Below are 25,925 nucleotides of genomic sequence, written 5' to 3'. Positions count from 1 at the left end.
TTAATTCCCTTCAATAACTACTTGAATAGAAATAGGAAACCCTGTATTATTGAATACAAGTGTTCTTGTGACTAAGAAGTGAGCAACCAAAACTTCCCTTCTTTGGTTTTCGAAAAGCATCTGACTGACCTTAAGTCGGGCCTTCGCCTGATTACTAAACGCTGACAGGAGGGGAAAGAGAGCATGCAGCAAGTGAAATGAATGACTCAGAGATTAAATGATGACTGAGTAGAGCTCTAGAGGTCACAGACAAAAAAACATGTATAAATATCAATCTATAGACGTTGATCAAATCTGAATAAGCTGCACATGATTTCATTAACAGAATTTAACATTAGAACCGTTGGCGAAACAAGGAATGCTGCGATTACATTTTAATTTGATACTCTGCAGGAGGGAGGTCTGCAGTGCACCACATTGATGATCGCTCGCAATATCAAATTCTCCCACAGCCTCTCCCTGTAGCACAACACACTGTATAGGTGTTTTGTGCAAGCGAATGAATAACTTTGATTTTAAATGTTCACCCAAAGGGCCTCAGTCTCGACCTGCAGCGCTCTGCAAGAATACAGATGCCTCTTGAACTCCTTCCCGTTCCAGCCACGAACATGACTGCGTCCTGTTGTGATTTGCACATGTCAGTAATCTGGACCTTAATTGTTTGAGTGGACGAAAGATGGTTCCTGCTGAAAGCAAGGAAACAGAAATCCCTTTTGGAGTTCAGGGAGCTCCGGTCAGATCAAACCTTGAGCTCTTGGTTTTCGAACAAAACTAAACATGTAAGAGTGTTAACACTATTCACAGAATGCACTACATTGTGTTGGTTCATGAAATTTGAATTAAACACATTAAGGTTGGAGCTTGTAATGTGACAAAATGTTGAAAAAAAAGCTCAAAATACTTTTGTAAGGCACTGTATTATAAAACAGAAAAATCCATCTATAGACCATTGCCTCAGTTAGGCTTGTCTTTTCACACCTAGAGATAGAGATAACTTAGCGTAGCATTACACCTGTCATCACTTTGGTTAAGGGCCCTCTGTGACACAGATTTCACTGGGAGGAATCATTAAACTAAATCTTCAAAGGAATGCTTGCTTTAAACCTCCAAAGAGAGCAGAGAGTAAGAAAATCAATCTCTGACAAAATACTCAAAGTCCTTAAGGGTCTGCTGAATATTAAAAATCTGCCTCTTTTAACAAAAAAGTGAGAATGATTTAAAATAGCCGATTGTAGTTTTCTGCTGCTTTTCACTTAAGTGTTCTTACTAATTTATAACGTTTTATAAACAAGAAAAAAAACTGTTTAAATTCCACAATCACTGGGCACATTTTTTTTTGCTGATTTCAGATGGACACATTTTTATAGCTTGAGCTGCTGATACAGATCTAAGCTTATTCTCCTTAAGTAGCACAAAGAACAACATTTCAAATTTTAGATCTTTCTTCTTTCAGGATAATTTTGCACTTGGACCATATTTACAAAATTTTTATTGTAAAAAAAGCTGAGATTTTTATTTTATTTTAAGCTTAGATGAGAATTATACATTTCTGAAAGCATGTTACTGTTATTTTAAAACAGAAAATATATGTTAATGGAGTTGGTATTTTTTTTTTATTGTTTTAGCGGCTTAATGGGCTTGTCTGCTTCTTGTCTCCTTGAACCCCAGTCGGCCCCGGCAGATGGCCAATCACACTGAGCCTGGTTCTGCTGGAGGTTTCTTCCTGTTAAAAGGGAGGTTTTCCTCTCCACTGTCGCTACAAGCATGCTTAGTGTGAGGGATTGCATTTGAGTCAATGAGTCGATGCAATCAACTGGTTTTCCTTACATAGAAAACTCTGAATCAATTTGACTGGATGATCTGGTGAACTGTAAAATGCCTGGAGATGGCATGTGTTGTTAATTGGCGCTATAGAAATAAACTGAATTGAATAAGAGATTTTAGTTTCTGATTGGCCAATCAGTAAAAAATAGTCACCAGATGACTTCTCCGTCTATTCATAATCCCCTGCTCTCCTCTTTTTCAGCAAAAAACGTTTTGCAAAACACTTAAAAGTTATTTTAAAATAAAAATTTAAAGGAAATCACAAGAACGTAGTTTAAGCAGAAAATATGCTAGCAATCTCTAACTGTTTCCCGCTCGGTTTTGAGCCGCTGGAATCAAGGTTTTAAAAAAGCTGAATCTTTTCAAACTGTATAAAGCATAGAGCAATGCATTGCTCCCCTCCACCACGTTAATAGGCTCTGCCAATCAGCTGACTGAAAGGCGGCGACAACCTTATATGAAAATAAAAAAAATATGCTGCTATCAATAACAATATATTTAACATGCTTTAGTATTAAGTGATGATTTTGCGTTATAAATATAATAAATTAGGATGTGACATAATTTAGTTTTACTCGAGGTCTCAATTCGGAAGAATCTTGTGCCCATTTCACACTTTACCGATAAAATTAAAATAAAAGGAACCATTGGTAAAGAATCAAAGAGCATAAGATATTTAAAGCACAAGAGAAAAAAAACCTGATGATGTCTGCGATCATTAACAGGATATAGCCAATAAACAGAAAACATCAAAAAGCTAAGGCTACATTAGCATTAAGGGACATTTGGCAGGAGTAGACATTTGCTCCATCTGATGCTATTAACTATTAACGTCTAAACAAGAAAAGTGTTTCAAGCCAATAAACATGCAGCACTGGTTTGGAGTGTAAATGGTGGACATAGAAACCCGACAATCTTAGCCAAAAAAGAAGATAAAACGCTTCCCTTTTGGAATCTGAAGCAAAACCGGTTCCCTTTGTTTTGCAATTTCCTATTTGTCCTCCACTGCCCCTTGAGTGAGTAAACACGTTAATGACAAATGTCTCCTCCTTTCCACAGAGCAACCCGAGCATGATGACTGTACAGTAAAAGTCTGGATGGAAGCAGCACCGCAGACATTCCCCTCTCTTTCAGGCTACCTCTTCTGTAAATAACTTTCAAAGATCCCTCAATTTGAAATGTCTGTTAATAAATTCGCTTAATGATTAGCATGATCAGCTTTCCTCTTTAAGATCTGACCTTTGTTTGTCACATATTGATTTTTCAGATCAACAAACATTTATTTATTCAACTAAGATAACAAAATTATTTTTTTTTTTTAAAAGGGAAAATGCAATCCAAAACCTGATCCTGTGAAAAATCCCCCCCTAACTGTAACACAGTCCCTCAGTGCTTTGCTTTTACTTTAATACGTGTTCAATGTTGTCTTCGAGTAATTTTGGTAGGCAAGTCAACTCCACAAAAAACGCTCTGCATTTTCTCCATTTGTGGATAATTGTTCTCGCTGTATTTTGCTGAAGTCTAAAAGCCTTAGGGAAATATTTGAAACCCTTTTAAATAGTTGTAACCGTCTTTGTTTCTCACTTTTATTTTCATGTTGCCTTTTTTCCAATCATTTAGCCTACTTCATATTGTTAGGTGGGTTCTATTTAAAGGATGGTGTTTGACATTATTTAAAAATGTGTTATTTATACTTTGATACAACCTCCACATTTGTTTGGACAGCTTTTTCCCCTTAGAAATCAACAAATCAACATTTAAAAACTGTGTTTTGTTATTTTTGGTTTATATTGGTTATATGAAGGATTTGATTGATGATCTTACTCAATAAGGTGACAAAAAACAAAAAAGAAATGTGTGAGGGGCTTTTCTTTGCATGCTATATTTAAATCTGAAAAACATGCTGAACTGTTGGTAAAAACATGTGACTAAGAGTATAGTTACATTTTAGACTTGGAAATAAAATATGCTCTGAAAATGAACAAAGGTCACCTAAGTTAATCTGTGTGTGTGTGTTCAGGACGTGAACAGGAAATGTTCAGTCAGGGTCAGCCTCATTTGCTCAAATCGTGTCTCTGAATCCCATAAATCACAAGTATCATATGAAATCTGCATAAACTGAGCCATGGAATACTAGTGGAGCTTTCTGTTTGGGTTACAGCCCGCATCAGGCTTAAATTTACAGCTAACGAGTTTTTACGTTTCATTTGTTTCTTATCTTATTTCTTTGCAACATGTCCCATCAGTTGTCACAGGGTTAAGGCCGGAGCTGTGAGATTACCTGTGTGATGATTTGTTTGTGATCATAGTCCTTTTGTGCCCATAAAAAAAATTTCACTCTAAGAAAAAAAGAGCGTAAAGGAAAAAGAAACCATTGAGGATAAAATGGCTTGATAACATCTGCGGATGCGATGAGCCACGTTGTGCATAACTGGAAAAATAAAAGTTCCTCCAATATATGGAGTCTAGAAGTGTGGTGAGCAGATTCAGTGTTCAAAGTGGCCCTTTGTACAACTGTCCTGCTCTCTCTCAATTTATCAAGAGGAGCACATTTAGCTGACTGACAGTTGTTTAAGTCCAATGAACAAGTATCATTTAAGATTGATCCTACTATGGCATGCATATTTAACAGCAACTCTGCAGCTTTGTAACCTGGAAAAAGATTCCTCATAAATCATGTGTAGATGTTCAACTTTCTTCTTTTTACCTTTGCAGCTGCATCCTTCTTAAGGTTTTGTCCAAGATTCAACAAGTCTCTTGTATATCTGACTGTGATTTCCTGTCAACATTATTTATTTTGGCTCAAACTTGCTCCTTATCAGCCCTCCACAGATGCTCCTTGACTTCCGTTGGCAGCGTGTTGAACAGGTCCTCCTCCACCACCAGGCTGCTTTTCTTCAGCAGCTGGCACTCGCCAAGCTCTACCGGGAGGCACTCGAGGCGGTTCCCCCTCAGCTCCAGCTGGGTCAGCCCGGTCAGTTCCCCGAAGCGCGACGGCAACGTCTGCAAGCAGTTGTTCCCTAGATTCAGAGTGCGAAGTTTCTTGCACTGAAACAGCTCAGGGGGCAAAGTCTCAATCTGAAACAGATCAAAAGAACTGCATTAGATAAATTAGAAAGTCTTGCTTGAAATTTTAATGCATTTTGTCCACTTAGAGCCACAAACTACAATTAATTGTATTGGGGTTTTATGCAATAAAAGCACAAAATGCTGCATGAATGTGAGATCCAAAGGAAATAATGCATGGTTTTATTCATTCCTTGTAAATAATATCTCAAAGCTGTTACAGCTACAAGTCTCCACCAGCTTTAGCTCATCCTGACTGAAACAAACACAGTATATTTGGCTAAATAGCAAACTTTTTGTTGGATTAGAGGAACAATAGGACTTTGATTGGACCCCTCTGATGTGCTTTATCTATACCCTTGCATGGTTATGGTCACTGTCCTCAGAGCTCCATCTGGGGTTGGGCAACATGACTATAAAAATCTCCATTTTGCTTTTCCTTAATTTTGGAAATAAAAAGACAACTGTTACTTTTAAACACTAGCTTTATTTTGAAAACAAATGATGTGAATGAATGAGCAGCGATGTAAATCATTTTGGGGATATGGGCATTTATGTTGTGTTTTATGGGGTTATATTGTAAATTATATATGGTTAAATATATAGGCGATGTGCAATATTGTGTTATATTTTGGTAACAGATATTTAATAATTTAATCAGATAATTTATGCTTAAGATTCTAAGTAAATTTCGTAAGACTGTTCACATATATGGGAATTAGAGTTGTTCAATAATTTTTATTCTAAATATGTGTTCACTAACTGTCAGATCTTTCTGTCCTAAGCTTTTTACCTGACTGTTGTCTAAAAGACTAATCGAAAAGATTAGTCCATCCATTTCAATTGGGGGATGCAGTTAAAACCTGCCAGTAAAAACGGGCTGAGGAATTGCTGATCAGAAGAGGCCACAAAGTGGACCCCACCCTGACGGAACTTGACAACCACTCTAAATGTCTGCGGCTAGTCGTATCATACAGTTCGCTAGTTTATTATCTATTAGTACACATCTACAAACAAACAGTGGTGAACTGATGTCACTCTGAGCTATGGAGACCCAATGAAACCACTGGTAAGGAAAAAAAGTCACCATTTGCCAAAAACTGAAACAGAAAATCTGATATATGGATAAAAATCGATGATGCAGTCAGCCCCACCTTCATCTCAGCATCAAGTCTTTTACTCCATCCACCTTCTCATAAACTTCAACTTTCCTGTCCCCTAAGCATAACCCTGCCACCACCATGTGTTACCAACATACTTCCCATGATTTTGTCAAAATGTAGATTAAATCTGGCAACCTTTTGGCTTTTCACCAACCCAAACATTTAGAATATCTAACTTTTAAAGAAGTAATAAGGGTTTTTGGAGCAGCTAATCTTTACTAATACCGTAATATCTTCATAGAACCTTAATAAAAAATATCCAAACTAAGCACACCTTTGAAAGCCAATTTTCTGTTTTTAATTTTATTCAGGGGTGAATAAAAAATCATTTTAACTTAACCGAGCAGCATGCATCTTTCTTCATTTCCCTTCACAACTACGTTCTACTACAAGTCGGTTGATTACAAATAAATCCAAATTAAGAGTTTGCTCCTTGAAAAGTTCAAATATTGTGAATACTTTTGCGGGGCACTGTTCTCATGGATCAGTAAACAATAATGAAAATAATAGGCAACTGCTTCCACTTCGTGTCAAAGCAGGAGGAATGAAATGCAAACCAGACCTGAAAACAGGAGGTGAGAAAACAAGATAAAAGGCCCCTTTAAACACAGCTCACATCTTCCACATGTCAGAGGAAATATAAAGTACAGAAAAACAAGACAAAAATGGATTGAGTGATAAAGATTTGTATTGACTTTGTTCTGCAAGGAAGTCAGCAGCAAAAAATAGCAAAGAGTACAGATTCCTATTGAATTCTGCTGGAATCACAGCATATTAGCAGTGCCGTAATACGGATGATGTAAGCTCACTGTTAAAGCTGATTTGAACCTGATAATATGCGGAAAGTGTAAACAGAGGAAGGAGCAGCAAAGAGCTGTTCCTGAGCTATTCACAGCTACTAACAGACCTGCTGGAGGTTATTTTCAGCAAGAAGCCACACAAACCATCGCAGTAAAACTGCATTAATAGTAGTCCTAACTGGAAACACACTATGTTTGCACGCTCCAGAGCTCAAAGCTGCGTTTCTAAACAGACAAACCAGAGTTTTAAATCAAAGTTCTTTAAGATAAAAATTAAAACAAGAAATATGTGGTAATTTTTTTCCAATGCAATAACGAAACCGTTCAACAAGTTCCTCAAAAAAGGCTGAAGCAACATCTAGGCATCAAGATTAACAGATGCTTAAAAAAAGCTACAGTACCCAAAGCGCAAAATTTTACATTACACCATTCCTGTGGCTTAAAGTCTCTATGCTGAAGGGTGAAACAATGTCTGACTGAGCAAGAGGCGTAGAGCAGCATTGCTCTGGCACTACAACACTTTCCCTTGTGTTCAAAAAAGAAAAGAATAGCTGTCTGAGAATATTTCCAGTTGTGCAGTGGAAATGAACGTAGCCAAACCAAAAGTGTTTGTATAATAAAGTTTCCATGAACAAACTGTAAATGTGGTATATTTATTTTAAGGGGGGCGTATTATGCTTCTTTTAAACCTTCAAATGACACCTTGAAACTTGAAAGTGATTTATTATATTTTTTGGACAAAATCACCCACATAATGAGATTTCACCTCCTCACTTCCTATTTTGAGTTCCTTTCAGAAAAAGCTGTTAGGTCTCTGTCACCTTTATGCAAATAAGCTGCAGCTGGGCATGCCCCAAACTCAGTGTTTACATTCGCACTGTAAATGTGTGAAAGTGGCTTCCAAACAGATGAACAACAGCACAAATATAAAACTTTGACCCTGAAGAAGTGGAGCTTTCTGCACAGCCAGACGGGACGCAACCAGCTGTTTGGACAGCTTCTATCTGAGGGATTTCTTGTTTCTACCATTTCGTCATTAACCAGGATGTGTTAAAGAAAGACAAACATAATAGCTAACGCCTCATAAAGCCGTAGCCTATGTCGTCTGCTTTGTCATCTCAAATACTTACATTTTATTTAAACCTTGTTTGTTTACCTTAAACCTACCAGTTTAATTCCTAGATTATTCATCCGTTTTAACTTTGAAACATAGTTTCTCTAACCCTGGTGTTGGCCTAGTGGTTAGAACAGCGTGCTTGTGCTCTGAGAAGGTTGCAAATACCCGGTTTGATCCCGACAACCTGCACTCTGGGTCCCTGAGCAAAGACCTTTAACCCCACACTGCTCCCCGGGCACCGCACAGTGGCAGCCCACTGCTTCCCAAGGGGATTAGTTATATGCAGAGGTAAATTTCTCCAGTTTGAGATCAAGTTCAATTAAAAATTAACCCGAATGTGTGGACCCCTTGCAAATGTTTGTTTTTCCAAAAGATCCCTGTAGTAGGTGGGGCCATGAACCCTATTAAGGGAGTCCAAAGAAGATTAATAAAAGCACTATACGGTGAATAAATAAACAGGGCATGAAGAAGAAAACTGACATTAATTACAGAAAAGTAATGAAAAGAATGGGGGTGCCTATAAACAAAGTTTACTCACCTGTGGAGGTAACAGTCCATCAGCCAGACAGCCTGCTTCTAATCACTTAGACATTTTATCATATCGATTTTATTATGAAAGCTTCAAGGGTGCAAATTGTTTTAGACGCAGCTCTAAATCGGATCAATACGAATGTTTTAGCTTCTTACCCTGTTAGCTGTGACGGCGAAATACTGCAGGTTCTGGAGGAAGCCTACGTCTGGGTGGATGCTGGTCAGGTTGTTGTGACTCAGATCCAGGAAGCGCAGCTTGCGACAGAAGAAAAGCTGGCTGGGGATCTTCTCGATCTTGTTCCTGTTCAGATAGAGCCTCTCCAGGTTGGTGAGGGTTCCGATCTGGATGGGGATGTAGGCGATCTGGTTGTACCAGAGCTTTAGGCACACGAGGCGGTGCAGGTGCTGAAAGCTGATGATCTCCTCGATGGTCTTCAGGTTATTGTCTTTGAGGTCGATCTCCTGCAGGTTGTGCAAGCTGAAGATGGAGTGGGGGATGCGCTCCAGGTCGCACCGAATGAGCTCCAGTTCTGTCAGGTTGACCATCTTCTTAAGGCTGTTGAGCACCATCAGCTTGGTGCCCTCATTGTTGATGGAGAGCTTCTGAAGATGCACGCCAACGTCCGTCACCACCTGAGGCAGCTTGGTCAGGTTGCTTTTCAGGCGCAGCACCTTCAGACTTTTGAGCTCTCTGAGCCCATCGATCACAATAAATCGATTGTTCTCAGCGCTCAGGTTACCAGTCAGGTGCAGCTCGCTGAGGTTCTTCAGGCTGTAGATCCACAAAGGAATTTCCTTGATGTCTGTGAACTTGATGTGCAGGGACTTCAGGTTCTCCCTTAGGAAGGCCAACGCCGGAGCTTCGATTTTAGCTGGAGTGTGGTACAGCCACATCTCCCTCAGGTTGGAGAGCTGGGCGATGATGGGGGGTATAGTCACATCCGGGATCAGCTCCAACTTCAGCACCTCCAGCTCGACCAGATCGAACACCGTGTCTGGGATCCCGCTGAGCATGAAGAGGTGCAGCTCCAGTTTGTCCTGGGAGTTCTTTGTGATCCGCTGCCTCAGCTTCTCTAACGTCCACTCGTTGTTGAGGTTCAGCTGCCTCAGCTTGTTCTCGCTTACCTCCGACAGGAACACGGCGAAGCGCTTCGAGTACAGAGGGTCATACTGGTCAATCATGTGTAGCATAAAGGCAAAGTCATTCTTGAGGTCAGGGATGTCGCTATAACTGCTCTCCTCACGAATGGACTCGAAGGAGTACCGTTTGAGGGAGCGTCTCACCATCCAACAAAGCGTGTACATGCAGATGAGACCGTAAACCACCACCAAGCTGATGTAGAAACAGGCCAGGATCTTGAAAAGAGTAGCTAATGGGTGGGCGCAATAAAACAGGCGGTATCCTGTGAGTTTCTCGATGTTTACCGAGCACACCACGCTGAAGCGGATCTGTCCTACATAATAACCCGTGTAGCTTATTATCACTATGAACTTGATCACTTTAATGATAGTCTGACGAATGTAAAGGCGGTAGACTATGTCGCCTTCCTCGACATGAATCCTGAACTTCTTCACCTTCTCAAAAAGCGCTTTGGCTTGCTCCCCTTCCTTTTTGTCCAAGACCCCGGTTTCAGAGCGATCGACGATTCCTTGTTCGATTCTGGACTTTGTTCGCTGGAGCATGGGCACACTGGCCTCCACGTCCTCGCTCACGCTCGAGGCTTTTTTGTCCATGGAGCCGTTCATTTTCCCCACAGGTTTGGGGTCGCTCTCCTCCACCACAGTCTCTGACAAAGCTCTCGTTGTCCATGGCGAGTCGAAGCACTTGAGGAGGATCGAGACAAAGTGCTCCAGTTTGGAACTGGTGCGTGGGAATTTGAACCAGAAGTTGCTGCAGGCCAGGAAGATGAGAGTGTGGAGCAGCACCAGATAGGGGAAGTATTTAGCAAACCAGTGCAGTTTGTTCTCGTAGCAGACAGCGTCGACATAGTTGTACTGATGTCGGTCCAGGTCATACTGAATGCCCTTGGGTTCTGGACGGTAGGGGCCCGTGGCGTTTGGCATGGCGTCGCAAGTGTCGTTGAGGATCCACTTGCAGGGCAGGCAGATCATTTTGTCCTGCGTGACCTGCAGCGTCCCACCGAACACCGCAATCATCAGCATGATGATTGAGATGTAGTCGGTGAACACGTCCCACCATGGCTTCAGGATGCGATATGTTGGCTGGGTGTCAGCAAAGTACCGAAGCTCTGTGATGGGAATCATGATGGTTTATCTGTAAAAGAGCAGAAATAAAATAAACAGTCTATTGATTACGTACAGGAAATATTTAACCTGTTCCTCTGAAATAAAAAAATATTGCATTTGCTGCTCTTTAGAGACAAAAAGGTGAATATTTGAGTCATGAAAGTTTTAAATGACTTTCTGCTGCCGCAGATTCTCATCTGAATTTAGGTCACTTCAACAGTTTTATCTATACAACAGTAACAGTTCTTTAACCTTTCTGGATCCTTTCACTGCTAGACAGTTAACATCTCCAACCTTCTATAGTAGGGCTGCAACGAACCATTATTTAGCTATAATCAGTCGATTATTTTTTCAAATAATCAATTAATAATCAGATAGACGAAGGTTCCTTAAAGATTTTTTTTTTTTTACAAAAACCCCAGGTGAAACAAAAACTTTTCCACTTGAGGAGTTCTTGACAGAGCATATGGACAGACAATTTTTTTTTAATCTTAAATGCAAATTGTTTATATTTTTCTTTTTACAAGCCTCTATACTCCATTTAAAGATTAATCGATTACTAAATGAGTTGACGATTATTTCAACAATCGATCAATCACAAATAATCGGATTCATTTTTTCAGCCCTACTCTGAAGGAATATGCAGCTCAGTAGCTTCCATCACACCTTAAGAGTTTTGCATGCCGGTTATATATTTTGTGGTTTTATCTAGTATTTACTGTTAGGAGCATCTTCTTAAACAGAGGTCTTCCTGGATTAATGTCTTGTTTCTTTTCTATAAACAACAGATTTATGCAGTGAAGCTCTCGTAGTTCTCATGTTGACAGATTTTTCCACCTAAGCTGTGGATCTCTGCAGTCCTCAGCAGTTAGCACAGGCCTCTCTCTCTCCTGCCTGTTGGTTCAGATAGATGATCATGTCTTGGTAGGTTTACAGCTGTGTGACACTATTTTAATTTCAGGAAAACAGATTGGCTCGTAAGATGCTCTGAGGAGCTATAAACTTATCATTTTGTCTTATAACCTAGCTCTGATTCCCTGACCTTTCTGCTGTGTCCCTGGGTCTTTATGTTGTGTGGTCGATGATTTCCTCTAACAAACCTCTGATCAGTTCATGAAGCAGCTGCCTTTATACAGAGATCCAATTTCACAAAAGGAGAGTAACTTTGTGACTCTTGATGATATTCACCTGCAAATTGTATTTGGAGTTAAAAGATTTAGGCGGTGCTGGAAAATTATGTTGCTTTGAAGTATTTTAGGTGTAAAAACACAAGTCATCATTATGCAAATACTATTTTACAAAAATAAATACATTTATTTAAAAAAACATTTACAAGTTGCTGTTGAGTATTGACACCCACCTAATTATCAGCATAGATCAGCCATGATCATTGGCTTCTTAAAATGCAGTATGGATCAATATAAATGAGCCATAATGAACCTCTAAAAATCAGAAATAAATCAAGATATATTTACTTTTCCCTTATAAAAGAATGATTTCACAGCTGTGGTTTAATCTATTCAGCTGAAGGAGAAACACAGACAAGAGGAGTAGAGGAAATGATTAGGTCAAATGCTGAGAAGATAGCTCTGAAGAAATAGAGCGCCTGCACTGCCATCATTTCCCAACATCAACAAGAGCATGACACATCTTCTAAAGAGGAGCAGCTTTGGGTAGCTGGATGTTTTTCGCCTGACATTTGACTCCATGTGATGCATAAACGACTACAATCTCTGATTGTTAAAACAAGTTCTTCTTAATAATTAACAACCAACAAAACCCAAATAGGCAAACAAGTCCAAAATAAGCATCGCCATCTATACAGCCCATAGGACGGACATGTTACTGATTATCAAACTGGAAACAGATGTTTCTCTGGGAGTAATACTTAAAAACTCAATATTGACTTTTTTTTTTTGGAATACTGTTTAAGATCAAACAATTTCATCTATGTATAATCCCACATTATCACACCGAAACAACACATGAACCTACTGAAGAGCCACTGTGTGTGAATCAGGTCACCTCACTGATGGATCAAGGCTAATAAGAAACAAAAAATGCTGAGACAACATCAGAAAAATGTTGAAACAGGAAAACACTTAAATTATTTATTTAAAAAAAGGAAGTGAAACGTATTATGCTGATGACAGCTTATAAAAAAGAGCAAACCTTTACAGCTGCTCCTTCATGTCAAAGCATGACTGATAGAACTACTAAGAACATGATGAGAAGGGCGAAAAATTACTGTCTGAGATTTTTTTCTTTCCTTTTAAGGTTAATTTTCAACACTGCGATGCAAATAGCTCAATATTACTAACAACAATAACTACAAATATTTCCTTCAAATAATCTAACAAACCTACAGACATGGAAAAAGAAACTGTTGGAAAACAGTTAAGAGAAAAAAGCCACTTTAGACCAAACAACTCCACATTTGTTTGAAAATTTTCATTTTTTTCTTTTTTCTTTATAACAATACATCATAAGTAGAAGAAAAGCTCTCCTGCTGTTATGGTGATGAATTATCTTTATAACAAGCAAGAGAGCAGAAAGTTCAAAATGATGTCAAAATGACCTTCCTGTTATCTGCTGAAAGCCCAGCTCTCTTTCACGCCTTGGCAGCCTGAAAAACCGGTGGAGCCTGAAGGGTGTTGGTGTGGTCACAGCCTGATGGTGCTTTATATACTCCATTCAACTTATTGAAAGAAAGACAGTTTAATGTTTGGTTTGAAGGGTTCCAGGAAAATAAGCTTTAAAAAGACGATTACTCTCTCTGTTTGCTGTAATTCATGCCTGCGTAACTCAAAGAGCCAGGAATGGTGTTGTTTTAAGCCATTTAAGCTGGGACATCCCTAGCTACAAAAATAGCTTTCAATAAGATCATTTGCAACAAGACTCAATCAGTGACATAAACAAAATTTCAGTTTATGGTCTGAAAATGAGCTGCTGTTAATGCTTTATGTATGGCTTTATGGGCGTTTGATTTGTTTTCAATAACATAAGAGAAATATTGAAATTATATTCTGACCTTAAAACAACTGACAGTGTCAATTTTAGAAAAAAAAAGCAACATAAAAAATTCTGTATTGGCCCAATTTGTGATTTTTAAAGATGGGTGTTAAGGTCAGGAATGTTTCTGTTGACACTTTGCCATATTGCAGTTACAGCTGTAAGTTGAATTCCTCCATCTGCAGTCTGCAGTCATCCATTGTGTAAAGCCTAAAAAAGAGGTTTGGCATGAATAGATAAACGTTATAATTCAAGCCTCAAACAGTGGCCTAGAGCAAGAATTAACTCATAAGATCATGTATGACCACAAAAAGGTCACGTCATCTAGAAAAATGTCACATTATCGCAGTGAGTGGAGTGTTTAAAAAAAAAAATTAAATACAAATAGATTTCTCCGGCACAGGAAGATAAGCTGGGCTTGAAGAGTAAATATTTGCTGCACATCTCCTGACTCAGATCACCCAAGTTTAGCTTGATCCGGTCTTTATCAAAACTGGATTAAAGAGTGACTCTGCATGTGGATCTGCCAGTACATCTCTAAAGCTTTTTTATAAACAGAGCAGCCATTGTTCCAGTGTTACCTGCAGATGAGGCTTTGCTCCACGGGTGAAGACTAAAAACAAGTTTCATCCTCTGATCACCGGCCTGATTTGAGAATTTACACAAAACTTAAACATATCAAAAAGTTTACAGATTAAAACTTCTCCTAACATCCCACATGCTTGCAATTTGATGTATTTTCAAAGGCAGACCTTCTTGTTTTTTGGTAATAAATATCCCCAACACTGTCACTTTAACACAACCTAAACCATAGCATTGAAAATCATTTTTTAAAATGTGATATTTTTTCTCTCTTGGCGTGTAATATGCTGCTGATTGGACATTTATCATAACATTTAGGTATAATATTCTAAATTTGTTGTTAATGTTGATAGCATGTGGCTAACATTTTACATCAAAGAGATGTTGATGCTGCAGGACCTTTACTATTAAATGAGTCCCAATGTGCCAAATTCTGTTCTAAGCTTTTCACCACTTAATGGACCATAAAAAAAAAAAAACATATTCTGATTTTGAAGACTACAAAGTTTCCTTCAAGATTACAGTGCTTAATATCCCACAGTGTGAGTCGATCGATCAGGATGATCTCCTCAGTCCAGCCCATCGTTTTAAAGCTCTTCTCATTGGCTGCTACTGCATGTCAATCATTTTTCATAAACATGGCTTTCAGAAAGTCAGGCTGTTGAGAAGAGGAATGGGCGCGGGGCAAACGGGTTGTGGGAGAAAAGCTTTAACGCAACGTGACGTACAGGATGACCCTTTAACAGTCATTAAGTTAAACAAATAAAAGTTTTTTTTTTTATTATTTATAATTTATTGACCTAAAAAAGTTTTGTTGGACTACAGCCCCATAAAGAGCAACTTTATATAGGAGGCTATTTTATACTATTTCATATGTTCAGTAGCACAAACTTATAACATGTTTATGGTAGAATATGGCATAATATGACGGCTGTGATTGTTTTCTTGAGAAAAGATTTTCAATGATGTTCATGAAGCTGATAGTAACTGAGAAATAGGCAAACTCATCAGGATTGCAGTGAAATAATAAAAACCAGTCATATACCATGAGTGGTTAAAGGAGGCAGGCATCGCATATGATCATTTCCTTTTTCTTTAAAAAAAAAAAGCCCTAGTTTGGACACAGAGTAGATGGGGGGGCATCTGCAAACACCAATTCAAAGATTCTCAATCATTTTAAGGACTTTAACGAGGACCTCAGTCTGACCAGACATCATTTCCACTCATCTAAATCAACAGCCTTGCCTGAGAATTAAATTTCATCTAAAGCAGATTTTACATCTGGAAAACTTTTCCAGTGCTGCACTTTTTCCTCCTCTGATAAAGTTACACCTTCTTCTAAATGGTATCCAATTACCGTAATTTTCAGATGATAAGCCGCTACTTTTTTCACAAGAAAATACGGTAAATTAAAAAATCTACACACAAAACCCAATTATGCCAGTGCGAAAATAAGATTTCTTTGAAGTTTATAACAAATTAATCAATCTAAAAATAAGTAATAAATTACATAAACACCAAGAGCCTTTGTTTAACACTTTGATGATCCTACTTTGGCAGAAATGAAACCCCTGAGTCTTTTTCACTATGGATTATGGATACGAATTCGTCTTTGCAGCGCCGTACAGGCTCCCTCTGGTTGGAAGGGAGAAGTCTATGCGCGACCTTTTTCAGATCTCTCTCCAGAGATTTTTGATCGGATTCAAGTGTGAACTTTGGCTTGGCCACACCAGAATATACACAGACTGGTTCTGAAGCCACTCATTTGAGATCTGTGTGCTCTGGGTTCTCATACCTCTCCATAGGGGCACTTGTACCCCACCGCGCTCGCACCGTGCCGAGACCGGTGCGAGCTCAGTAACTGAGATAACTTATTGTGTGTAAATGGAAAGCAAACTGAACTGAACCGACACAACCGAACCGAGCCAACTGTAGACCAGTTCCAGAGGTGGGCTCGGCTCGGTTTTTCCCTGGCTCAGTTCTCTGATAACAAGAGCGCATGAGCAGAACGCGTCATCTCCGTCTGGCTGCACATCGCGATTCACACTCCATTCCAGTAGTTGGCAGTAATGCCCCTCTGGAAATTGCTTGCCAATCAACACAAAACAGAAGAAGAACAACTATAAACAACAATCAAAATCTTCTCCACGCAACATTTTAAATAATGGCATTTTAAATAATAACACCGAAGTACAGCAATAATAATCAAGCATAACTTTCTGAATGTCACGGGCGCCGCCATTTTGATTTGCTTAAATTTCCTCCTTCTTCGTCTTCTTCTTCTTGTGTTTTATGGCGGTTGGCAAACAACTTTTGGTGCATTACTGCCATCAACTGCTTGATTTCCTCCTTCAATACTGGCAGTAATACCGCAGATCGTCAGTAGGAGGCGAGGAGTCGAGGAACGGAGATAGTGTGATGTGTAAACGGTTGTCAGAACCAAGCTTGGCCTGGTTAACTGATCCGAGCTCGCACCGGTCTCGGCATGGATCAGTTTTTCAAGGGTAGTGTAAATGGGGTATGTGTCTCCTCCCTGACTAAGGCCCGTTAAGCTCATAACTCTGATGATTGGTGGATCTCAGCTCAAGTTGAATAAAATCATATCTTGCAATCTGCAAAAAAAAAAAAAAACACCTAACCCCTCTTACATTTTCATAATGGAAAAGCATAAATAACCTTTATAAATAAAATATGAGGGTCCAAACATACTGGATAAATGATGCCAGGTGGGACCATTTATTACAGGAGCGATTAGGGTCTCTATCTGCTTTTCTATATCAGAGCTTTATTTTTGTTTTTGTTTGTTTGTTTGTTTTCCAATCGTTCAGGCAGCAACTGGAAAGCATAAAAGAACAGGAAATGTGGTTTGGAGAAATGCATAGATTAAGAGACGGGTGAATGCCAACATTCCTGGAAACTACAGTAGGCTTTGCAGCTCATTTATGGGAAAACACACTGTTAACATTTTCCCTGCAACAACTTCAAACAGAAGTGCTTGAAAAACACCCAAAGAACCTGAAAGCATCAGCAGCACTGACACTGAATCTGCAGACTTACAGAAATATGCAGATTTTCTCTATGTACAAGAATAACTGAACTGAGGTTTAAGCCTAGTTTTTGGTATGCATGGTATTCTCCCCATGAAGCTTCACTTAATGAAAAAAGGAAAGCAGTGAAAACATGTTTAGTCATTAAGTTAAAAAAAAGCCCTCTGTTGCAGACGAACACATTCTTAATACTGAAAACAATCAAACCTGGGACTTAAACACTGATTTATGGAGAACAGTACAACCTTTTTTTTTTTTTTTGATTACTAAACACAGTTATCGCAGCTTTTAAACCGAGATACTCTGACTGTGAAAGCCTACGACTGGAAAAAAGGCCTCCAAGGTTTAGACAGACTGAATTTTCTCCCAAACAGACCTCCCTCTCCCTGAGCAGAGTTAGGTAACACGCCCTTCAGTCACTCCAGCTTAATAAATTTGGTATTTGTTCCCACTGTCCTTCGGTTGAACAGTTTTCAAGCAAGTTAACCCCTTTTCCATGCTCATATATCGATCTAATCTTTCTGCTTTGGTTCTTTATATTTTCAACAACAAAAATGCTGCAGTGTTTAGACTTTAACAGTCCTGTGGGTGTGAAAAAAATACTCCAACCAAACATGAGGATAAGGACAGAAAGTTTAATCTAGTCAGAATCAAGTTAGTTAGAATCCTTTCTAGATTTAAGGTCTCCTTTCTGCACAGCTTGTCTGTTTAATCCTCTCAATATATGTAGGAAATAGAAGAGAGCAGGTGTTCTGTCAGATCAGCATACCCATAGTCAATACACATGCGCAAGACATCACATTTGCATTTGTATATGCTAGTCCCATTTATTCCTTTAGCTTAAACTTTTAAATATCTAAAAGGATGTTTATGCCTTTAGTCATGAACAAAAAACTATTTAAAGTCAGATCTCCATACGCTTAAAAAAGAAACACCAAAAAGTAAATAATTAAATTGTTTTGTTTTTTTTGTAGATGACTAAAGGGATACACGCGGGCAGGGCCGGTTCTAGCCCTTTGGTTGCCCTAGGCGAAATTGAGTTTTGCCGACTGCGGCGGCAGGAGGAGGAGGAGTCTTTTCCGTTCAGCCATTCTCGAGTCGCGAGCAAAGTTAAGTGCCAGACTTCACTTGTTTTACTTTTAATATCTGTTTGCTTACAATTTCATTCCAAAATATTGGTGTACATGCTGCAGTGATTGACGTCACGACTTCCGGGTTGGAGGGCGCTTGAAAAGTGATCAGAATCTTTTCCGATTTTCTCTTAAATGTGAAAAAATAAATAAAAAAACGGTGGTATATTTATTTGTTCATATTTTGCTATTTATATATACGTAAGGTTAAGTCAAACTGACGGACGCTTCATAACCGGTTTAATTCGCTTTTTTTTCTAATTCTATGATTAATGGGAAGTAAGCCTAAGGGCGACGCTAGAGGGCGCCCCCAACACATTTGTCGCCCTAGGCAATTGCCTAGCTCGCCTGTAGTAATCGCCGGCCCTGCACGCGGATTGAGGTAGTTTAAAGCGTATTTTTCGTACAAAACTAAAGTGATAAACGGGTATTGACAATGGATATGCTGGTCTGACAGAATAAAGGAGTGTGTTTTCAACATTAATAAGTTCCAGTCTTAGATATCAAGTTACTCAACACATCCTTACCTATCCGCTCTAACCTGTGAAAACCATCCCCACAGCATGACCCCACCAACACCATGTTTCAGGCTGGTTTTGGTGTGTTTAACCCAATTCTATTTATTTTAAAAGCACCAATTCACAACACATGTCACCTCAAGGCACTGTACAAAGACAATTCAACTAGATCATCCAGTCAAACTGATTTAAAGTTTTCTATCTAAGGAAACCAGTTGATCGGATCGACTTATTGACTCAAAGACAATCCCTCACACTAAGCATGCTTGGAGCAACAGTGGGGAGGAAGATTTCACAGTCTGCAGCAGGTAGTTAAGAATTTAAAATCACTGAAGATTATCTGACAAGAGATCAGTCCTATTGATAAATATGACTAAGATTAAGTTCTAATTCTCTAAATGAATACATTAGCGTCTTATAATAAGCAGCTGTGATATATCTAACATATATTGGTTTATTTCCATGACTTCCCCTAATAATGATAGTAGTATCCGTGATAAAAGCCTAAGGCAATAAAATAATTATATTGTGATACCGCAGGTAGTAATTAATTAATGCTTTATTATTTGATCGACAACATAAACGATTGCAGAAACTATTTATATTTTTATTTGTTTACAGCCAAAATAATAAAACACCTAGCTGGCCTCTATCTGCATTGTGTTTTTCTCCTCGTTTGTCTTAAATCTGATGGTTTTCTGACTCTGTTCATGATTTAATTAGAGACATTTATGAGGGAGCTTTTTCGGGCGGACCCTCTGCTGTAAACAGCAGCCCTTTGACTAGAGACGGGAAGCGATGTCTCATCCCGGCGGCTCCACAGCAGCGCGCTGCGGCAGGAAAATCTCTCCCAGCTAACAAACGTTCCCCCACAGTAAACAGAGAGACAGAAAAACTTACCTGTGTTTTTAATACTGGTGTCTCTCGCCTCTTCCGCACACGGCGGACACATTTCTCTACCGGTTCTCAGTGACTGGGGGCCCTTCGGACACCAGGCCGGAGCCTCCCAGGACAGCCGAGGCGAGGAACGGAAAACAGCATGAAGACAGGAGCCTGAGCGGAGGAGCGGTGTGTTCACAAAGCAACCGGAAGTGCTGGAAGCGTCCCAACTTCAAAATAAAAGCACGACTGGGGCAATGTGAGGTTTAGAGTATTTAGATGCATTTTTGTGGAAAAAGCTATTACAAACATTAACATATTTATATGTTTGGCTAAACGAGTATTGTGACATAGTCAAAGCCTGAAATGCGTTTTATTGGCTAATTTTTTATTTTTTTTTTACCCCATAATGCTTCCACAGCAGCGGTTCACCATGGAGATGATTTAGACAAATAATAGCTGTAGTTCGCATCAAACATTGTACGAATAAGATTTTGTTTTGACTTGTTGGTTGATTTTCTTTCGTTTTTGTGAGGAAGCCCCCCGCCCGCCCCAACTTTAAACAAACTTTCTCTCAGTAATTTCTTTAATGTTTTTTATGATTGTTGAAGGAAAGTCTAGATGTTCTACTGTTAGATTTTTCCAGCTTTACTGTTTATTTATGTACCTTCTCTATCTTGACAGCTACTCCGATTAATACTATTCTTGTCATTTGCACAGGAACTTTGAAAAGAGAGATGATCAACATTTGATAGTGGATTCAAATGTGCTTCAAAAGAAATTCAGAACATATTCTTCAACAACCCGAATCTTGCCTTAGTATTAACCACTGAAACAGACTAAGGGGTATCAGCACAACATGGGGTAATTGGAACTGCACTATGCAGAATTTTATGGGAAAATGTTGGCAATAAAATATAATTTTCCTTTCAATTTACTTTTTTTAATAGAAAAATATCACATAATAAACTTTCATTATAGCTTTATAACATTTTACACTTTTACACAGAGTCTTACAGGCCTTCTACTTTTAGGTGGGGTATACAGGCAGTCTAAAACAACCCCTTTATTAACAGTTCTTCTTAATCTTTTTTCATTAGGATTAATAAAAAATTATTCTTTCATCTCAGTCTCGATGTATTTATAATTTATATGGTCATTTAGTTAATCTATATTGGCCTACCTTACATATGGTCCTGGGTTTAATGTAAACTCTAATGCAGATTAAAATCTATGCATTTTTTAAACTGCTGAAACCCTGAGTAGTATTTTATAGAAAAGTAATTATTATTTATATGTTTGATTTGAGCTCAAGTAAGACTGAGGAAGTGCTTTATTTCACACCAGAAAATGGGATATATCTGTTTGTCTCCCCCTGGTGGTGGTTGATATAAAGAAAACAAGCCATTTTTATAACAAAGGAAATAAAACATGATAAACCAAGTAAAAACGACAGATATTTGTTATGGTTTTTTTTTTTTTTTTTTTTTTTTTTTTTTAGATACAATTTATCATATTATTATCCAGGATGTCCTTCACAATTTGACTGGATGAGTCCAACTGATACTCCAATAATGTCACGAGTGTATTTTGACATACAGTTGAAACACACACACAAATGTTTGTTCTGCTGTATGTAGTGAGGACCATGTATTGACTCCCATTGATTTTCAGTCATTTTCAACCCTTTCTATACCGTAATCTTAAAACTTAACCATTATCAATGCACACCTCTCCCTAACCCAAATAACCGTAACCAATTTGACACCTTAGCCCTAAACCTGACCATTAGCAAAATACTGGTGAAGGTTCTCAGTCATCCAGGTCATAGTCATTCTAAATAAATAAATAACTGACTTGAATTGAAAAAAGTTGCTGGATGAGAAGCAAAACGTCTTTAAACTTGGAAACCAATGCCAATGGATTTTTTTTATGTTTATTTTATTTTTTTTTAGTCGTTTTTTTATTTTTTACTATTATTATTTATTATTTTTCTGTAATCATTAGCAAAATAGTTTGTGAGGACCTTCAAAATGTCCCCACTTTACAACAACTGGTCCTCATTGTGATGGTGAAATTGGAAAAATTGTCCTTACTCTGCTGCCAGGTATAAAACTGAGATGTGAATAGATTGGAACTTTTCAGGACACAGAGAAGTTCCCAGAAACATTTTACTTTATCTTTGGTAAATAAATGGCTTATTCTGGAAAGGGTGAGTGTTACTACTGGTATCTTACCTATTTGCTGGTTAATATATTTAACCATTTACTTTTTCTTTAGCCGAATGCTGTTATGATGCTTATCGTTAAACCACTGACAATCTATCACTTTTATTTTCTTTTTTGTAAAATATGTAAAACAGCTTTAAAAAATGAACTAAAACAACATGAATCAAGTAATCAATTTACAGAAAGCATAATGACTTATTCCAAAACTGTTAAATTGACTATAATATAAATATTTTTAATGAAATTAATTGCCAAAATGCGTCTCAAGAAATCGAAATTAATAAATGCTTAATTTTACAGTTTTATTTATTATGGTTTTGTTTTTATTTTGAAACGCTAAGCACAATGACGTCATCAAAGCGCGTCAATTTCTCCGTTGAGGCAATTTGAACTTTAGTTCCATCAGACTCTCCCCTGTCTCCTTGAAACCGTCTTTTATCATGATAGTCCTACAGAAGTGTCTTAGTTTAATGCAGGTTCCCAGAGTCAGCCGGTTATCGCGATGTTATCGCAGTAAGTTTCGTGTGTCCAGTCCATGTGTAGGGTCTCCCTGTCCGAACATCACCACCCGAACAGCTCTGCTGTCACTTCAGAACCAAAGAGGGTTCGATCATCTGTTATCGGCTCATCCCAACTCTTCTAGAAGTTTCTCATCTTCTCCATCTTCTAGAAAAGACGCTGTTGGGCAGATCCAGTCAACACATTATCATCTTGTTTACACATGCAAGGTACCACAAGTAATGCTCTGCGAGAGTGTTTCAGTCCTGTTCAAACTCTGTCCACTCCAGTTTTCGTTGTGGGATGTAATCTGAGTCATTATATTAAGTCAAGGCTGGTAATTAATATGGGGTCTGCGATGATGTTTGCAGATTTGCTCCACCAGGTCCATGCAGAGGATCTCTAAGCTGGCCTACCATAAAGGTGTGGTGATAGTGACATGCTCAGGATGCAAGAACCACCACATCATAGCTGACAACCTGAACTGGTTCTCTGATCTGGAGGGAAAGAGGTTGGTTGAGCTGAGATTTAAACTTAGAGGATGCAAGATGGTAATTTATCATCAAACTTAAAGATTTGAATACATATGTTGTTTGAAAAAATAAAATCTATCCATATACAGCTATTTACTGATGTTCCCATTAACAGAATAATTTGGTCTATTGTGATGCTACAGTTTGGTGAAAGCCACAGAGGTTTTTTTTTTTAAACAAAGGGCTAAAGAAACAAAATTTCTAGGAGTTATTGATGAAGATATTAGCTAGAAACAACATGTATGTTATAAAAAAAGGAAAATGGTAAAATCCTTAGCTGTGTTACGTGAATTAAACCTTTTTCCAAACCACTGAGCATTAATTACTTTGTACAACACAATGATCATGTCATACTTAACTATGGTGTTTGGGGATTACCGTCCGAATCCTATTAAGTCTTTATTCATATTACAAAAAAGAGCACTGAAAACTATTAATAATTTTAGAAACATCCTTTTCAAAATTTTCTAGCCCACTTTTTCTTAAGAGTAAGTTATTTAAATTTCATGATTCAGTAGGTTAAAACGTTGTCTAGGTTTTGTATAAGGCAAATAAGAAAACATCGCCAGCTAACTTCCAAGTAAGGATTGAAAAAAGAGGAAGTCACCTAAAAAAATAATCTGAAAGAAACAGATATCTTAGAAAAAAACAAAACAAAAAACTGGTTTAAAACCAAAATGTATCTACCATATGTAATAAAGGAATTAATTAGTGGAACAGACTTAATCAAAGAATTAAAGAATCAAGAATGATGATGACATTCAAAAAACAAAAACTACATGGACATAATGATAGTATGATGTTTTGAATAGTTAAATACTTATATAATACTTTAAATATGATAAAATATAATCAAAGTAAATGCGGATAACTGAAAAAAGATGGATATAAATATTTAGACAGAACGGATGCAGAGTTGTTGTAAAAAAGTAAAAATAGAAAGAATAGAAAATCTCTTTATTTTCCCGCAATTGGGAAATTGTGATGTTACAGCAGCAAAAGGTTATAGTAGAAGTGGTCACACAATCTGGACTTTAGAAAAGTGTATAAAATATAGAGATAGGAACATTAAACAAATAGAGTATAGTACTGTACAGTGTTTTACAATTTAATACTCTGTATCTGGAGAATAAAAATAATAACAGCTGTGGACATTTTTACAGTAATGGAAATGTGGAAATATAGCAGCAACACCAATGATGTGCAAAAAATAAAAAATAATTATAAAAATACAGCAGCATGTCATATAAATGACCAAAACAGAAACTGCAAAAATCAGCATTAATGTAAAAACTAATTGAGGTTGTTGGAAGCAGTGATGGTTAAAAAGTCTTACAGCTGCTAGGAGGAAGGATCTGTGAAAACCCTCCCTGGTGTATTTATGGTGCAGCAGCCTGTCACTGAATGAATGAAGCTGCAGAATTATCATAAGGCTTTTCTGCTTTCTGCTCCATTTCATTCAAGATGCATTGATTTTAGAGTCCGTGTATTTTTGTGTATATGACTTGTAAGGTTATATTTTGAAATAAATAAATTGAATATAAAAAAAAGTTGGAGCACAGGTGAACAAACAGCTCCATGAAGAATGGTGCTGTTTGTTCATGTGTGGAAAAAACAAACAAACTGTGTACCAACTGGAGCCCGCCTTCCTGTCCATCAGATATAGTGGTGTCTGGATCCTGCTTTTAGGGATAGTTTCCTTCAGCTTCTAAGCTGGTAAGAGATAAAATGGGAAGATGGTTGATGCTGCATTCAGGGGAATTATGAAAGTAAACCTATCGTTAAAGAAACCTTCTATCTACTTATCTGGAGGTGTTGTATTGTTGTGGGATTAAAATATTAACTGAAGAAAACATGGATAAGAATTGTAAAGAAAGTAATATGATGGAATTTTAGTTTAAATTTGTAGTTTCTAAGAACATTAGTATCACAAGAACAGGCAGACTTCTTTGAAAATCTTTACTTTTGTCGAATGTAATAAAAGAAGGGAAATGAGTATTATTTTTCTGCAAGGTGCATCCATAATTAGTGTTGCACAGATTCTGATACCAGTATCGCGCAGGGCCCCGGTACTCGGCGAGTACCGACAATAAGGGCAACGATACTATTTTTAAAGAGCCAAAAGTTTATTCAACAATTGTCCCCCATTCCAGGTAGGCAATAAAAAGTTCTATTTGATTCACTTTGTATTAGTCTTTTTTTTTCCTGCTTCACAAAGGTAGGCAGCAGCTTGACAAGGTCATGATGACAATTATTTAACATCCAAGTAGTATGCAGTTCTTCATATACACACACACACACACACACACACACACACACACACACACACACACACACACACACACACACACACACACACACACACACACACACACACACACACACACACCAATTTCAAACAGATGGTATCGGCCAATACTGCACAGCCAGGTATCAGTATTGGGACAACACTATCCATAATAATCTGCTGATGGCTCACATTGTGCTGCTTAATCTTTCAGAAATATCGAGGAAATCCTTGCTGCCAAAGGGGAGTTTGTGAAGAGGGTGGAAGGCTCTGCTGCTTTGGAGATAGTTCTGGAAGAATCAAACACAGACAGTGCGCAGAAAGCTGAGAGAGAAGAGAAGGGGAATGAGCCTGAAACAACGTGATTTACCTTGATCACACACTGCACTTGTATGTTTATATATTTAGATTTAAAATAAAAAAAACTATTTGGTTATCCTTTGGGTTGATCATTGTGGTCTCT

At 38.0% G+C, this 25,925-nt stretch overlaps 2 protein-coding genes across 2 annotated transcripts; one reads left to right on the top strand and one right to left on the bottom strand.

Annotated features, from left to right (window-relative positions):
* Nucleotides 1-2,041: 2,041 nt before the first annotated feature.
* Nucleotides 2,042-20,129, bottom strand: lrrc8aa (leucine rich repeat containing 8 VRAC subunit Aa). The gene is made up of 3 exons (XM_038274997.1): nucleotides 19,938-20,129; nucleotides 8,658-10,776; nucleotides 2,042-4,902 (listed from the first exon to the last, which is right to left on the bottom strand). Exons 2-3 carry the CDS (start codon nucleotides 10,764-10,766, stop codon nucleotides 4,627-4,629), a joined length of 2,385 nt encoding a protein of 794 aa, XP_038130925.1. The 5' UTR covers nucleotides 10,767-10,776; nucleotides 19,938-20,129; the 3' UTR covers nucleotides 2,042-4,626.
* Nucleotides 20,130-22,493: 2,364 nt separating this feature from the next.
* On the top strand, nucleotides 22,494-25,898 carry dnlz (DNL-type zinc finger). Its single transcript, XM_038274963.1, has 3 exons — nucleotides 22,494-22,872; nucleotides 23,014-23,153; nucleotides 25,677-25,898. The coding sequence occupies exons 1-3, from the start codon at nucleotides 22,585-22,587 to the stop codon at nucleotides 25,825-25,827; spliced, it is 579 nt and encodes a 192-aa protein (XP_038130891.1). The 5' UTR covers nucleotides 22,494-22,584; the 3' UTR covers nucleotides 25,828-25,898.
* The last annotated feature ends 27 nt before the right edge of the window (nucleotides 25,899-25,925 follow it).

The sequence above is a fragment of the Cyprinodon tularosa genome, unplaced genomic scaffold (assembly GCF_016077235.1).
Source record: "Cyprinodon tularosa strain WSP-4 unplaced genomic scaffold, ASM1607723v1 ctg94, whole genome shotgun sequence".
Classification (NCBI taxonomy): domain Eukaryota; kingdom Metazoa; phylum Chordata; class Actinopteri; order Cyprinodontiformes; family Cyprinodontidae; genus Cyprinodon; species Cyprinodon tularosa.
This window is presented reverse-complemented; position numbering and strand designations above follow the sequence as displayed.